The sequence below is a fragment of the Heterodontus francisci genome, chromosome 16, assembly GCF_036365525.1.
Source record: "Heterodontus francisci isolate sHetFra1 chromosome 16, sHetFra1.hap1, whole genome shotgun sequence".
NCBI classification, from domain to species: Eukaryota; Metazoa; Chordata; class Chondrichthyes; order Heterodontiformes; family Heterodontidae; genus Heterodontus; species Heterodontus francisci.
The window spans coordinates 72,349,171-72,366,341 of record NC_090386.1 but is presented as its reverse complement, the minus strand read 5'-3'; the positions used below and the strand labels follow the sequence as shown (position 1 = coordinate 72,366,341).

The 17,171-nt window shown below is 40.1% G+C and overlaps 1 protein-coding gene across 2 annotated transcripts in view; it reads right to left on the bottom strand.

Annotated features, from left to right (window-relative positions):
• LOC137378197 (microtubule-associated protein RP/EB family member 1-like) overlaps positions 1-17,171 on the bottom strand; it is a 71,755-nt gene that overhangs the window by 16,777 nt on the left and 37,807 nt on the right. For both annotated transcript variants that reach the window (XM_068048376.1, XM_068048375.1), the window contains exons 5-6: positions 8,113-8,234; positions 529-681 (exon numbers count right to left, since the gene is read on the bottom strand). In XM_068048376.1, the coding sequence (XP_067904477.1) occupies positions 529-681; positions 8,113-8,234 (275 nt within the window). The remainder of the gene's footprint in view (positions 1-528; positions 682-8,112; positions 8,235-17,171) is intronic.

Below are 17,171 nucleotides of genomic sequence, written 5' to 3'. Positions count from 1 at the left end.
ATTGCTGAAAGCACCCAAAGTGGAAACACTGCTCCAAGCTAGACAAATGAAATAAAGGAATCCAATCTTAATTGTTCAGTCTGTTCACTTGTTAGGAAATAAAGCAGTTTAACGATATAGATCGTGTTGCATCTCACTAAGTGCTCATTCCGTCCCCTTTGAGATTGAAAAAAAAATACAAGCAAAAGACAGAGGTATGAGAGCCGGATCACATGGGGCTGCTGGTGTTACATCGTTGAGTTACGCTATCATAGAAGTATACACAAGGTAGAGTACTAATTGACATTTGAAAAACTAAAATACAATTTTCTTTTTCAGTACTTAAATTGAAATGTATAGATATTTTCACTTAAAACTAGGTTCTTTCCTCAATTAAAACAATTTCAATTTTAAATTACCAGATTTTCTTGGGAACATAACTATCCAGGCAATACTCTCCACCACATGGTCAACCTGTGATAATAAAAGTTCAGGCATATACACAAAGAAAGCCAATCTAAATACAGGGAGAAATAAAAAGGTTCTTACGTCTGTTGCATACAAAATCTCCACAATTCGCTGGATCACTGGATCATTATCTTGTTCATTTTCTTGACAGATTAATTCAATATTTCTCAGTTTCCCAAAATAAAAGTCTCTTTCCTTTTCAAGATCTTCAACTGTAATTTTTAGTACATTGATCTGTGTAAGCAGAGATACTTTCATGATCATTTCAAAGTCAAACCAATTAACCTTTAAAAGATTAAAACAAGGTTCATTGTGAAACATAAAAGTAATTTTTTTCACCAATTGGATAAAGTTGACAAGAAAGCTCTCCTTTATTAGCAAAATAAAAACTTGAGTTGAGATGTTTATTATATTACTTTATTATAAAATTAAACAATCTCACCACTTGCTCTAAAGACTAAGTAAGGTTAACACACTTTACACAGAAAATAACTTTCACCAAAGCTCTAAATTTTTCGAATTCATAAAATAATCAATCTCTGGTCTCTACGAAGTTATCGGATTGGATAGAGTGAGGAAGCAGTGGTTGGGGGGCGGGGGGGAAAGGAGAGAGAAAGAAGAGGGAGAAGGAAGAGGAGGGGGGAGGCTATACACCATTGGGAAATTCAGCTGGAAATGCAAATACGTGAAGTGGATTGGTTGTGATGCCCCCAGCAATTAAATAAATGGCCACACAGGTAAGGTACCAGCGAGTACTAGAGGAACTAAACCCCAAGCAAAGAGAGAAGACATTGGAAAATAAAGCTGTTAAAAAAATATTGGCAAACGGCTCAAGTTTATGCAACAAATTTTGGATTTGGCTTGAGCATCATTTTGCTCGTGATTCACAAAAGTTACTGAACTTGACAATTCTTTAGGTCAAGTTTTTTTTTTAGAAAAATCTGATCTTGGTTTAATTGTCAAGTTGCAATAGAACCATTCCTTTGAAGGGAAAGGCATCTATTTGAGCATACATCTATTTAGCCTGATTAAGCATCTGTACTCCCTGTCTGATGACTTATTGTTATAGTAAAGTAGCTAGCCAGCATAAAAGATATCCAAGAAGGAAAGTAAATTTCTATGTCTCTGCCCCATTATCAAATGCAACATTTCCCTTCTTTACCTAGCTTAGCACAATTTAATATGACCTTTGTAGTCATGTGCAGGGTTTTTTCTGCTTCTGAAGTTGCATATTTACACTGCCCTATTCTCAGGACTGGAGCCTACATGCATACAATATATTATAATAGGGAAGTGACCACACCCTTTATTAACACCTGGAATCAAGGCCAATAAATTATTTTATTCCAGATCATTTTATTAACGATATTATTGGAAAATGAGCAAAACAAGAATGCAAAACACTCTACTGGAGACAGACTTGGCAAAGATTTAGCAGATGAAGTATAATACGGGAAAGTGTGATCTTGCCCACTTTGGCCAGAAAAATAGAAAAGCAACATATTTTAAATGGAGATTGCAGAATTCAGGTACAGCAAGTGACTTAGGTGGAAAATACAAGGTAGTCATTTATTGCAAGGGGAATGGAATATAAAAGTAGAGAGGTTTTGCTATAGTTGTACAGGGCATTGGTGAGACCATATCTAGAGTATGGTTTACAGTTTTGGACTCCTTACTTAAGAAAGGATACAATTGCATTGGAAGCAGTTCGGAGACTGTTCACTCGACTGATTCCTGGGATGAGTGTTATCTTATGAGGAAAGGTTGGACAGGATGGGTCTGTATTCATGGGAGTTTAGAAGGATGAGAGGTGATCTTACTGAAACATACAAGATCCTAAGGGGACTTGACAGAGTGGATGTTGAAAGGATGTTGCCTCTTGAGAGAGAGACTAAAACTAGGGGGCACAGTTTAAAAATAAGGTGTCTCCCATTTAAAAGAGTGATGAGGAGAAATTTTTTCTCTCAGCTTGGGAGTCTGTGGAACACTCTTCCCTGAACAGCAGTGGAGGCAGGGTCACTGAATGTTTTTAAGGCAGAGATAGACAGATTCTTGACAAACAAGGGAGTCAAAGGATATTGGGGATAAGCAGGAAAGTGGAGTAGAGTCCACAAACAGATCAGTCACGATCTTATAGAATGGCAGAGTAGGCTCAAGGGGCCAAATAGCCTACTTCTGCTCCTAGTTCGTACATACTTCCTCGCCAGTTGACAGATGTTCAGCCACCATATGCAGTCGCCACATTTTACAACCATTCATTAGGAAGGGGCAGGAAAGGGGAGGAGGGGAAAAATAACTAAACATGCTTTAAAAATACTACTGGAGTAGCAAGGCATTTGGTGAATATGAACACCAATAAAAGGGCAAAATACATGTTGAACTGGTAAAGGGCATTCAGAGTCCAACCTCAGGTGCATTGTGGGACTCCTTAATTCAGAAAGATATGGCTACCAGTTAATTCCCAAAATCCTGCTAAATTGCCATGCTACTTAACCTTTCTGAATTGTTTAAATTGTGAGGTAAAGCCTCTTATAGTCTGAAGGTAGGAGTAGAATGTGCACCAAGCTGCAGAAACTAGAAATTCGAGCAATGCTCACAGTTTTTAAGCGGTTTGTGTGTTTTTAGAAGCCCAAGATGGCTTTTACTTAAATCAACATCCTTTTCCTACAAAAGATATCAATAAGCCCTTAGTTTCTAGACCAGCCAGATATACTTGCAGTGGAACGTTTTGGCCTGCTGCCCTGGATTCTAAATCAAGGATGCCCTGATAATGTTACCTGCATCAATTTTGGTGAAATGCCCGACTGAACCATAAAAAGGCCAGCCAGTTGTGTCCATGCTGACCAAAAAACTAGCCACCCAATCTACTCTCACTTTCCAGCACCTGGTCCATAGACCAGGTTACATGTTACAGCTCTTCAGGTGTAAATCCAGATACCTTTTAAAAGAATTGAGGGTTTCTGCCTCCACCACCATTCCTGGCGGTGAATTCCAGACAGCCACCACCCTCTGGGTGAAAATGTTTTTCCTCATGTTCCCTCTAATCCTTCTACCAATCACTTTAAATCTGTGTCCCCTGGTAATTGACCTCTCCGCAAGGGGATACAGGCCCTTCCCGTCTAACTAGGCCCCTCAATTTTGAACACCTCCATTAAGTCACTTCTCAGCCTCCTCTATTCTAAGGAAAACAACCCGAGCCTATCAAAACTTCTCATAGATGCAACTTTCAAGGCCTGGCAACATTCTTGTAAATCTCCTCTGTATTCTCTCGGGAGCAATTATGTCCTTTCTGTAACGTGGTAACCCGAACTGTATGCAATACTCCAGCTGCCTAACCAACGTTTTAAACAGTTCCAGCATTACATCACTGCTTTTGTATTCTATACCTTGGCCAATAAAGGAAAGCATTCCATATGCCTTCCTCACCACTATCTCCCTGTCCTGTCACCTTCAGGGACCTGTGGACATGCACTCCAAGGTATCTCACTTCTTCTATCCCTCTCAATATCCTTCTGTTTATTGTGTATTCCTTCGCTTTATTTGCCCTCCCCAAATGCATTAACCTCACACTTCTCTGGATTGAATTCCATTGGCCACTTTTCCACCCACTCAAGCAAACCATTGATATCATTCTGAAGTCTACAGCTATCCTCTTCACTATCAACTACAGAGCCAATTTTTGCATCAGCAAATTTCCCAATCATGCCTCCCACATTTAAATCAATTCATTAATATATACCACAAACAGCAAGGGACCCAACACTGAGCCCAGTGGAACGCCACTGGAAACCGCTTTCCATTCACAAAAACATCGGTCGACTACTACCCTGTCCCGGAGCCAATTCTGGACCTGACCTGCCACATTCCCCTGTATCCTATGGGCTTTCATTTCACTGACCAGTCTGCCATGCGGGACCTTGTCAAATGCCTTGCTAAAATCCATGTAAACCACAGCCACTGCAATACCATCAATCCTCCTTGTTACTTCTTCAAAAAACTCAATTAAGTTAGTAAGACATGACCCTTCACTAACAAATCCATACTGACTACCCCCGATTAATCTATGCCTTTCTAAGTGGCAGTTTATCCTCTCCCTCAGAATTGATTCTAACAATTTATCCACCAAAGGTCAGACTGACCGGCCTATAATTATTTGGCCCATCTCTCGCAACCATCTTAAACAATGGTACAGCGTTCAGACCTCCAATCATCTAGTACCTCACCTGTATCTAGTGAGGATTTGAAGATGATCCTCAGCACATCCGCTATTTCCTCCCTGGCTTCCTTTAACAACCTGGGATGCAATCCACCTGGCCCTGGCGATTTCTCTTTCAAGGACGTCAGACCCTCTAGTACTTCCTCTCTCATTATGCTTCTCCTATTTAATATTTCATACTCCTCTTTAACTACAATGTCTGCATCAACCCTCCCCTTTGTGAAGACAGAGACAAAAAACTCATTCAGAACCCTGCCCACATCTTCTGCATCCACGCATAAGTTCCCTTGTACATCTCTAATAGACCCTACCCTTTCCTTAGTTATCCTCTTGCTCTTAATGTACTGATAAAATATCTTTAGGTTTTTCTTGATTTTACCTGCCAATAATTTTTCATGTCCTCTTTGCTTTTCTAATTTCCTTTATTACTTTTATGCACCTTGGCTACACTAATCTGGACAGTTTACACAAACTCAATCTTCTGTGTCTCATACAGTGACTCATTTACAAGGAAGATTGAGAATACAATCTATTGCCCTAGTTTTATACCTCATTGGCCTTTCTGTTGGAATAAGTCTTTGCCTGCATGGGAATTTTCCATTTTTTTTGTTTCAGCACTAAACGGCAGGGGCATGGAAAAGGAGAAAAAGTAAATCACAGCCAATCCTAATCGAGCCTCTCGAAGATTTTAATAAGGATCCTAAGATCGTAAATCAGGAGTAATTCTCCCATCATAACCTGGAGATATTAGTTTCTCCACATTCATTCAAGCAGAGATCGGATGACTACACAGACTAGGAATCAAACTAGGAGCCATCTACATATTAATTATATTAAGCAGTGAATTTATTCCTTGAACAATCAAGGAGCTGAGTGGTACATATCAACTACATTAAAAAATGCTGACAGACATCACTGTGCAAAGACAGAAACTTGCAGTTTCAGTAACATTTAGAACAGAAAACGCTCAAACTGTAATAAAAACTGCTTATGTGAAGACAACATTGGAAATTGTTGACTATGATAGGAGGGTAAAGCTAAGGATGTAGTTCAGAACTAAGCTTTGCATATAAACCATCGGTAGTAAAATATTAGCTGATCAAAGCAAGGAGGTAAGTTTCTTACAGCGAAGTGTCCAGATAGGATTTGTCAAAATCCAACTGAAAAAGAACCAACCATATAAAAGTTTACATAAAATCTGGAAACTCCAGCACACAAGATAGCTGTTGCATTGTATCAGAGCTATCTACTCTTTCTTCTTTCTTTCTTTCTTTGGCCTCTTATCTCGAGAGACAATGAGTAAGTGCCTGGAGGTGGTCAGTTTTTTGTGGAGCAGCACCTGGATTGGCTATAAAGGCCAATTCTAGAGCGAAAGGCTCTTCCACAGGTGCTGCAGAAAAATTTGTTTGTCGGGGCTGTTACACAGTTGGCTCTCCCCTTGCGCTTTTGTCTTTTTTTCCTGCCAACTGCCAAGTCTCTTCGACTCGCCACACTTTAGCCCCGCCTTTAAGGCTGCCCGCCAGCTCTGGCGAACGCTGGCAACTGACTCCCACGACTTGTGATCAATGTCACAGGACTTCATGTCACGTTTGCAGACGTCTTTAAAGCAGTGACATGGACGGCCGGTGGGTCTGATACCAGTGGCGAGCTCGCTGTACAATGTGTCTTTGGGGATCCTGCCATCTTCCATGCGGCTCACATGGCCAAGCCATCTCAAGCGCCGCTGACTCAGTAGTGTGTATAAGCTGGGGATGTTGGCTGTCTCAAGGACTTCTGTGTTGGAGATACGGTCCTGCCACCTGATGCCAAGTATTCTACGGAGGCAGCGAAGATGGAATGAATTGAGACGTCGCTCTTGGCTGATATATGTTGTCCAGGCCTCGCTGCCATAGAGCAAGGTACTGAGGACACAGGCTCGATACACTCGGACTTTTGTGTTCCGTGTCAGTGCACCATTTTCCCACACTCTGTTGGCCAGTTTGGACATAGCAGTGGAAGCCTTTCTCATGCGCTTGTTGATTTCTGCATCTAGGGACAGGTTACTGGTGATAGTTGAGCCTAGGTAGGTGAACTCTTGAACCACTTCCAGAGCGTGGTCGTCAATATTGATGGATGGAGCATTTCTGACGTTCTGTCCCATGATGTTAGTTTTCTTGAGGCTGATGGTTAGGCCAAATTCGTTGCAGGCAGCCGCAAACCTGTCGATGAGACTCTGCAGACACTCTTCAGTGTGAGATGTTAAAGCAGCATCAGCAAAGAGGAGTTCCCTGATGAGGACTTTCCGTACTTTGGACTTCGCTCTTAGACGGGCAAGGTTGAACAACCTGCCCCCTGATCTTGTGTGGAGGAAAATTCCTTCTTCTGAAAACTTGAACGCATGTGAGAGCAGCAGGGAGAAGAAAATCCCAAGAAGTGTGGGTGCGAGAACACAGCCCTGTTTCACGCCACTCAGGATAGGAAAGGGGTCTGATGAGGTGCCGCTATGTTGAATTGTGTCTTTCATATTGTCATGGAATGAGATGGTGATACTTAGTAGCTTTGGTGGGCATCCCATCTTTTCTAGTAGTGTGAGGAGACCACGTCTGCTGACTAGGTCAAAGGCTTTGGTGAGATTCGGCATTTCTCCTGTATCTGATGAAGGGAGAACAGCATGTCAATGGTCGATCTCTCTGCTCGAAAGCCACACTGTGCCTCAAGGTAGACGCACTCGGCCAGCTTCTGGAGCCTGTTTAAAGCGACTCGAGCAAAGACTTTCCCCACTGTGCTGAGCAGGGAGATTCCACGGTAGTTGTTGCCGTCACCGCGGTCACCTTTGTTTTTATAGAGGGTGATGATATTGGCATCACGCATGTCCTGAGGTACTGCTCCCTCGTCCCAGCACAGGCAAAGCATTTCATGTCGTGCTGAGAGTATAGCAGACTTGGCACTCTTGATTATTTCAGGGGTAATGCTGTCCTTCCCAGGGGCTTTTCCGCTGGCTAGAGAATCAATGGCATCACTGAGTTCACAAAAGTTCACACAAAATCTGGAAACTCCAGCACACAAGATAGTTGTTGCATTGTATCAGAGCTATCTACTCTGACACTTGCCTAAGTCCTACATCTTTTATATTTTCTTGAATATAAAAGGGAATTGGAATATACATAGTGTCTCCCTTTATCAGTCTGCTAACGCCCTGTATATTTTAATAACTGCAAAAAAATTTCTTTCTTACTGCCCCCTTCATGCTTCCAAGATAATCCTGAATCTATAGTTTTGGTTCAAGAATAAAAATTACAGTACCACTTTTTGTTAAGAAATGAAAATGTGCACATTTGTATTATCCAATACATTTTCAATGTAATCAAGTCTAATAGTCTTTAAATTTAGGAGCCTTCAAATACAAGTAGACTTGATAATCTTAAAACCATACCAAACAATTAATACTAAAAAACAGAATTTCTCATCACCTGTTGAGCTAGCTCTGCAACTTGCGCATCTCCGTTACCCACCATTGCAGGCCTTTTAGGTGCACCAGACACAGGTTTTGGAGTAGTTGCAACTTTTGGTGTTGGATGAACTTTTTGAGTAACTGGAATATTAATATGCACATTCACAAATATAGGTTAGAATAGTCATGTTCAAAAATATTACATTGTTACTAAAACAATACTGCCAATACACAGTAGCGCTCGATTCCCAGTAGTTGAGAAGTTTAAGCCCACAGCTACTACATATCGGGTTACATTTGGCCTTGGCCAGGTTAATAAATGACGTGCCACTCTAACATCTTTTCTTTAAAAGTTTGCAGCTTGGATGGTTTGCCATTGTTGTTGGTGCTTATATGGATATCGAACACTTAAGACAATGAAAGTGCAAGAAAGTTTTTCTGCAAAGTACATGTCTCAGACAGATCTCACTGAATAGTCGTGAAGTTGCAGTGTGATTTCCACCCACCACCATGCAGCTATAAGCAGAGTTGAGCCTCCTAGTTGCTAGTCAATCATTTACTTCATTATCCACACCTAGGAGTAATTTTAGCTGAGCTGCAAGATTTAGTGCATCATTTTAGTGGCTATCATTTTAAGATTAGAACCTGGACAATCCACTCTTGCAGTTAATAGCAGAAACAGGCTAGAAACCTCACCTGCTATTAACAAAATAATTTTGGTGAGGAGGAACAAACATGATAAAGGCAAATATAATACACATCAAGTGTTAATGAGTGGAAAAATGGTACACAAAATGTAACCTTACCTCCAACTAATAAACCAAAACAAAAACAGTGCAACCAGTGAATGAGAGTTGAGTTTAGATAGCAACAAAATACACCTGTAATTCAGGCTCGACATCTTCACCGTACCTACCAAGAAGGTGACTCCAAATTTTCAGTTAATCTTCAAAATGTGTGTGTTAAGTTTGATTGGCAAGCATAATGGTGGTACGAATGTGGACATCAAGCTTGTAATCCATATGGGTAGATAACTCGTGCATTCACAACGAATAGTAATTTCAGGATACATAGTGGAACTTCAATTATCCATGCTTTCGAGGAGTCAGAACTAATTTATTCCATATTTAATAAATTCACTTCCTTTGTCTACTATCACTGCACAATGAAATGCATGTCCCAACAGACCTTTCCAATTTAATTTGAGTCACATTGTCAATTTTCTTATTCTTCAAATTGCTGGTGTAATTTGGGATCTTCCAATTTCCATTACAGGCTGGGGGAGGAGGGTTCCCTCTATTTGATAGTTAACTGAGATTCCACTATAATTGTGCTTTTGTGTGGAGCCTAGATAATTGCTGCAGAGTATTTTGATTTAATGCTGAACTTCCTCTTTTCTTCCCTCAAAAATAGTGTGAATATACTTTCACCCAGTGCGCGAAATAACTTGCTGGGAAAGTTTCCCTGAACATAAGGCATGTGCCGAATTCCATGCTTACTTTCAACACCACAGTTTGTGTACAGGACATAATGCAAATATTTTTTTTTTCTATAAGTACTAGAAGATTGTACCAATATTTGATCTTGTTAAATTTGTTAGAGAGAATGTTGACTTCAGAGCCTTCCTCTCTGGTGCTGTGGTATTTAGATTGTCATCTGTAATTTATAGAGCAGAAAATTATCCAATATGAACAACAAGGTGGCCCACAAATCCACAGCATATTCAAAATATGCCAGCATTCTGTTAAAATGTCAAGCTTCTCTTCAATTTATTGGCACAAGGGAATGGGAATCCAGTTAGTTAAATATGCCAGCCAAAAAGTGACATTAAGCACAAGTAACAACAGGAGTTTGCTTCCATACAATGAAACATTTCCCAAAGAAACACTCAAGGAAGTATTTTGTAATAAGATTCACTTGGGGAGATTGATCGCATTTAAAAAGGAGTTGTTCATTTTTAAATCCTGTAAAACCTAAATGGGAATGATGCACTGGTGTGCATGAAAATTACAAGTAAATTTATGAAAATAGACAAGGACAAAAATGGAATCAATAACTTTACAGGAATTTCAATAGAAAGATTACAAACACAATGGATTGCAACAAGGATATTTAAAAGGAAAAAGTTCATCGTAACTATGCACTCAATTTTTTCTAAACAATCTGAAATCCTCAGACAAGTGAGATACTTAAAGTCAAAGGGAGGATACGCAGTAATGCAAATTACTCCTACACTTTCCCTTTTCCTTATTATATTTTTAGAGGATATAAATTGCATAAGAGATCCATACACATACACAAGACTAAATAATGACAATTATGAAGATTCAATATACATTAAGTGTATACAGTATTCCTCGCCATATCTGCCTTCAACAAATGTTTCCCATGAGAAATTGGTTTTCACTCTTACAATAAAGAATTTGATACCAGCATCAAAATCAAACTTATAAATTGCAAGGACAAATTCTATTTACATGTAGAATTCATGTTGACACCTAGTGGCAAAGCAGATAACCATCAGCAATTTACATACAGATATAACCATAGCCTAATTTACTGAAAATATAAAATACGACCTTCAACAAATTATACTCAATACTGATGTATTCTATACATTTTAAAGATCAGGCAACTTGCAATTTAAGTTGAATCACAAGTTTTTCCACAAGTTTTAAATATGTTAATTTTTGCAATATGAACAGCTTGTAGAGATCAAGATGAGAGGCTCAGAGTGCAACTGCTAAAACAGTACACTTTTATTTTCCAGCACATTTATAAATGCAAGTTGATGTACTTTTAATGTAGTAAAAATGTCCCAAGGAACTCCACAGGTGCATTGACAAATGTGCTACATTTAGAAATATTGGACAGGTGACCAAAAGCTTGGTTGAAGAAATAGGTTTTAAGGAGCATTTTAAGAGGAAAGATAGAGAGGCTGAGGAGGCTACAGAGATAAGGAGGTGCAAGGCCATGGAGAAATTTGAAAAAATTTTAAAATTTCAATGATTTATGTGGATGAATTTTATAACTTAAATGCTTTGTTGTAACAAGTCATTGACAGGTAACTGAGCAGCTCAATTCAATCACCAATGTAAAAGAACCTTCACAAGTGTTGGAAAATAAGCAAGTTAGTTAAATGTAGAGCGGTCAGTAATCCTAAAAGCCTAGACAATGTTATCAGTAACAATAACATTAGATCTAGACTATCTTACATGATGGCTCAGTTCATAGCATTCTCAACTGAGAATGCAAGGTTAGAACCATAGAAAAAGTACATCACAGAAGGAGGCCCTTCAGCCCATCATGTCTGCACCAGCCGAATAAACTAGCCGCCCAAAACGAATCCCACCTTCCAGCACCTAGTCCATAGTCCCGCAGGTTACAGCACTTCAGGTGTATGTCCATGTACAAAGAATTAAGGGTCTCTGCTTCCACCACCATTCTTGGCAGCAAATTCCACCCCATGGGTGAAAAAGTTTCCCCTCATGTCCCCTCTGATCCTTCCACAAGTCCTTAAATCTGTGTCCCCTGGTCACTGACCTCTCCGCCAGGGGAAGCAGGTGCTTCCTGTCCACTCTATCTAGGCCCCTCATAATTTTGTAAACCTCAATTAAGTCATCCCTCAGCCTCCTCAGTTCCAGGGAAAATAAACCGAGCCTATCCAGTCTTTCCTCAAAGCTGCAACTTTAAAGCCTTGGCATCATTCTTGTCAATCTCCTCTGTACTCTCTCCAGAGCAATTATGTCCTTTCTATAATGTGCTGACCAGAACTGCATGCAATACTCCAGCTGTGGCCTAGCCAGCATTCTATACAGTTCCAGCATCACATCCCCCTGCTTTTGTACTCTATAGCCCAGCCAATAAAGGAAAGCAATCCATATGCCTTCCTCACCACTCTATCTACCTGTCCTGCCACCTTCAGGGACCTGTGGACATGCACTCCAAGGTTTCACTTCTTCTACCCCTCTCAATATCCTCCTGTTTATTGTGTATTCCTTCACTTTATTTGCCCTCCCCAAATGCAATACCTAACTCTCTGGATTGAATTCCATTGGCCACTTTTCCACCCACTCAACCAAACCATTGATATCATTCTGAAGTCTACGGCTATCCTCTTCACTATCAACTACACGGCCAATTTCTGTGTCATCAGCAAATTTCCCAATCATGTCTCCCACATTAAAGTCCAAATCATTAATATATACCACAAACAGCAAGGGACACAACACTGAGCCCTGTGGAATGCCACTGGAAACAGTTTTCCATTCGCAAAAACATCTGTCGACTACTACCTTTTGTTTCCTGTCCGAGCCAATTTTGGATCCAACCTGCCACACTCCCCTGTATCCCATGGGCTTTCATTTCACTGACCAATCTGCCATGCGAGACTTTGTCAAATGCCTTACTAAAATCCATGTCGACCACATCCACTGCACTACCCTCATCAATCCTCCTTGTTACTTCCTCAAAAAACTCAATTAAGTTAGTAAGACATGAGCTTCCCTTAACAAATCCATGCTGACTATCTGATTATTCCATGCCTTTCTAAGTGGCAGTTTATCCTGTTCCTCAGAACTGATTCTAATAATTTATCCACCACTGAGGTCAGACTGACCAGCTTACAACTATTTTGCCTATCCCTCGCACCCTTTTTAAACAATGGTATAACGTTCACCGACCTCCAATCTTCTGGCACCTGGGCCGTATCTAGGTGAGGATTTGATGATCCTCAGTGCATCTGCTATTTCCTCCCTGGTTACTTTAACAACCTGGGATGCAATCCAACCGATCCTGGCGATTTATCCACCTTCAGGGATGTCCGACCCTCAAGCACTTCCTCTCTCATTATGCTCATCAGATCTAATATTTCACATTCCCCCTCTAACTACAATGGCTGCAACAACTTTGTGAAGAGACAAAAAAAAACTCATTCAGTACCCTGCTCACATCTTCTGCATCCACACATAAGTTCCCCTGTACATCTGATAGGCCCTACCCTTTTCTTAGTTATCCTCGTGCTCTTAATGTACTGAAAACACATCTTCAGGTTTTCCTTGATTTTACCTGCCAATAATTTTTCATGTCCTCTCTGCTTTTCTAATTTCCTTTTTTACTTCACCCCAGCACTTTATATACTCTAAGCTTTCTGAATTATTAAGATATTTGTGATCGTCATAGCTTTCATTTTTTGCTTCAATTTACCCCGTAAACTTCTAGATAACCAGGGGGCTCTAGATATGGCAGTACCACCCTTAATCTTTGTGGGGGCATGCCTACACTGTGCCTGTAGTATCTCACTCTTGAATGCCTCCCACAGGTATGCTACTGATTTTCCTTCAAGTAGCTGTATCCAGTCCAGTTTTGTCAGGTCACCTCAGTTTTGTAAAATTTACCTTCCCCCAATTTAGAACTTTTCCGGTTTTATCTTTGTACTTTTCCATGATTATGTTAAAACTAACTGCAATTTGGTCACTATCTACAAAATGGTTACCCACTGTTACTTCATCCAGTTGCCCAACTTCATTACCGAAGACTAAATCTAGAATAGCACCTCCTCTCGTTGGGCTTGTTACGTGCTGGCTAAAAAAGTTCTCTTGAATGCAGTTCAAGAATTTTGTGCTGTCTGTACCATTCACACTGTTTGTATCCCTTTTGATATTAAGCTGGTTAAAATCCCCAATTATTGCCCTATAGTTTTTGCACTCAGAAATTTGTCTGCATCTTTGTTCTTCTATCTCCCTCTCACTATTTGGGGGTCTACAGTACACTCCCAGTAATGTGGCTGCCCCCTTGTCATTTGAGCTCCATCCATATGGCGTTGTTTGATGATTCATTTAGCATATTACCCCTCCTCAAAGCGGTTATTGACTCCTTAACTAGTAATGCTACATGCCCACCTTTTTTATCTCCCCATCACACCTGAAAACTCAATATCCAGGGATGTTGAACTGCCATTCTTACCCCTCTTTATGCCAAGTTTCCGTTATAGCAACAATTTTGTGTTGCCATGTGTCTGTGCCCTCAATTCCTTGCATTTAAATAAATACCCTGCAACGCTGCCAAATTCGTGCGGTGCACATTTAACCTTTGTTTCTTCTATCTTTCAGAGGTTCTGGGTTCAAGTCCCACTCCAAGGCTTTAGCACAAAAATCAAGGCTGACACACTACTGCAGTACTTTCGGATGAGACATTAAACCGAAGTCCCGTCTGTCTGCTCGGGTGGATGTAAAAGATCCCATGGCAGTATTTTGAAGAGCAGCAGGGGAGTTGTCCCCCATGCCCAGGCCAATATTTATCCTTCAATCAGAAAAAATAGTTCATATGCTGATCATCACATCGCTGTTTCTGGGTATTTGCTATGTGCAGATTGGCTGCCATGTTTCCTACATTACAATGGTGGTAAGGCGCTTTTGGAGATGTCTAGTGGTCACGAAAAGCACTATACAAATGTAAGTCCGTCTCTTTCTTTCCCATTCCAGAAATCTATGCTGACACTGCAGTGCAATACAGACTCGAGTCCTGTCCTGTCTGCCTCTCAAGTGGATCCCATGGTAATATTTCAAAAAGCTTGGGAGTGTCCCCCCCAGTGTCCTCATCAACACTTGGACCCTCCACCAACATCACGAAGTCAGATTATCTAGTCATCATCACATTACTGCAGGCAAATTGGCTGCTGCATTTCCTACATCACAACTTCAAAAGTATTTATTTAGCTGTAAAGCACTTTAGGACATCCTGAGGTTGTGAAAGACGCAATATAAATGCAAGTTTTTTTAAGACTTAAAAAGTTCACAGAAATGGTTCTCTTGTGTAGCACACCTCTTGAAATTATCAACTCTTCAGGTGCACCCTGTCCAAACTTTCAAAAGGCAAGCTTAACTACCCAAAAGGAAAAAAAAAAGTACCATAATTGTAGAAATGTGTGCTTAACTAAAACAGAAATAAAATGGCAAGTCAGTCAGCAACGTATCTAAATGCAAGATGGACAGCAATCTGATAGTCTTGACCAACCGCTGGTTAAACACCCAGTGTATAAATACGGTGAAGTTGCGATGCTAAATCAAATAGCAGGAGGGAGAGAAATCTGAATTGTTACCTTCTGTATTGTGTGGATTGATCACCTAAGCTATATTAAAAAAAAGAGCCTGTTCAGTCCAAATATCTTTGTAAATACTTGAAGCATATTGCCAGAACCATACAGGGAAGTAGGTTGATTTAAACAATATTGCTGATAGGCAATACTTATGCATGGCTAAAAAGGCCACCCTTCGACTAATCTATCCTTTCAGCAGAAAGCATCTAGTCAGTTCAGCACCATCTAGATGGCACGGTCAAACCTAAACGATGGAAAATCAAGGGTGAAAACTTGCATCCATAATATTATGGTAAAATTCACTGCAGAACAACAGAGTGCACTACCAGACTACTCCACTTCAAATCCTTCAGGAAATTTATTTTAAAATGAAGAAAATGTTTTTACAAGTTGGGAGGAGTGGATAAGAGGATTATTTCTATATACAAAATATTTTCCATCTCTATTTTCCAAAAAGAAAACCATTGGCAATTATGTTTTTACAATATATTTTCAAACTAGAGTGAAAGTGCAAAATAGTTCCATCAAGATACTCCACATGCTCCTGTAGCAGCTCCATTGATTTCAATTGGAGTGGACACTTCTCAACAGCCTTCGAGTCAATCTGGAGTTACCTAACCCTTTTTTAAAAAAAAGTCAAGTATACGACAATACCCAGATCATCAGTTGAGAAAATCTATCAAGCCACTTTACTTTACTGAACAAAATTACCCTGTGGATGAAACGCATACAAAAAACTTCATTGCCAGACAGCTTAGTTGGTTGATCTGATGCTTGTTCTTTGATTGTCACTGTACTATCCACCTGTTGGACAACTTCCCAAGAGAGATCCTAGAAAACTGACCAGCGATTTTAATTTATGTGAAACTCTTACTTCCTAACAATTCTACCAACCCCATCATTCATGCACTATTCAAAGCTCCACCAACATGTTACCCTGATCACGAGAGCTGAAGCTTAGCTGCATCCAATTGAAAAAAGCTCTCCCATAAAGATGCTAGGAAAATATTTGACCCAATAACCAAATCAAACAAACAAATAGCAGTGAGTACCAACCGTTGGATCTGTTATCCAAAAATGTTATCTTTAATATTGGAACTGCATGAAGGGGCAATAGAGAGAGCAATGCCGAAATATTTCACACAAGAAATATCTAGTAACTGATGGCCTAATACAATATAACTGGATGATGCTTGTAAACTGGTACCATGAAGTTTCCAGTCAGTCATTCTTCAGTGACAAATAATAAATGTAGATCACAAATGTGATCATTCAATTTTAAACTTAAACCAACCCAAGGTCTTCTCATATCAGACAAAACAAAGGCAGATATGGAGTGGCTTTTTCAGAAAATGCCTCAGTATAAAACTACTTTTAGATGCTGCACAAAAAGTGGCCATTTCACTCATCACGCCTATTCTGGCTCTTTGAAAGCTATTGAATTAGAACCACTCCTCTACATTTCTTCCCCTTCGAGTATTTATCCAATTCCCTTTTGAAAGTTATTATTGAAACTGCTTTCACCACCCTTTTAGACAATGCATTCCCAATCATCATAGCCCGCCGTGTATTTTTGTCCCTCACACTGGTTCTTTTGCCAAAGACAATTACCTTAAAAGAAACCAGCTTCCTCTATTCCTAGTCAGGTGAAGAGGGCTGAATAAAATACTTGTCATTTTCCCTGAAGTATTGACTACATCCATTTAGACAACATTATCCGATCCTTCCTTGCTTGCCTTGTACAGATATTGAACAAGGTAATAAGCACCTTTCACAAGAGTATCCATAGCTTCAAGGGGGTGCACATACTTTAGCTGCAGCAAGACAAAAATCTATCTAATTCAGGCTGCAGATAATCTCAGCCCCTGCGCTGCAAAATAAAAACTGACTGATGCAATGTAGAATGTAAAACACTAAACGTTTGGTGCCGAAGGCATTTTGAGTGCTATGAAGACATCGGGTGCTATGAAGAATTGAAACAA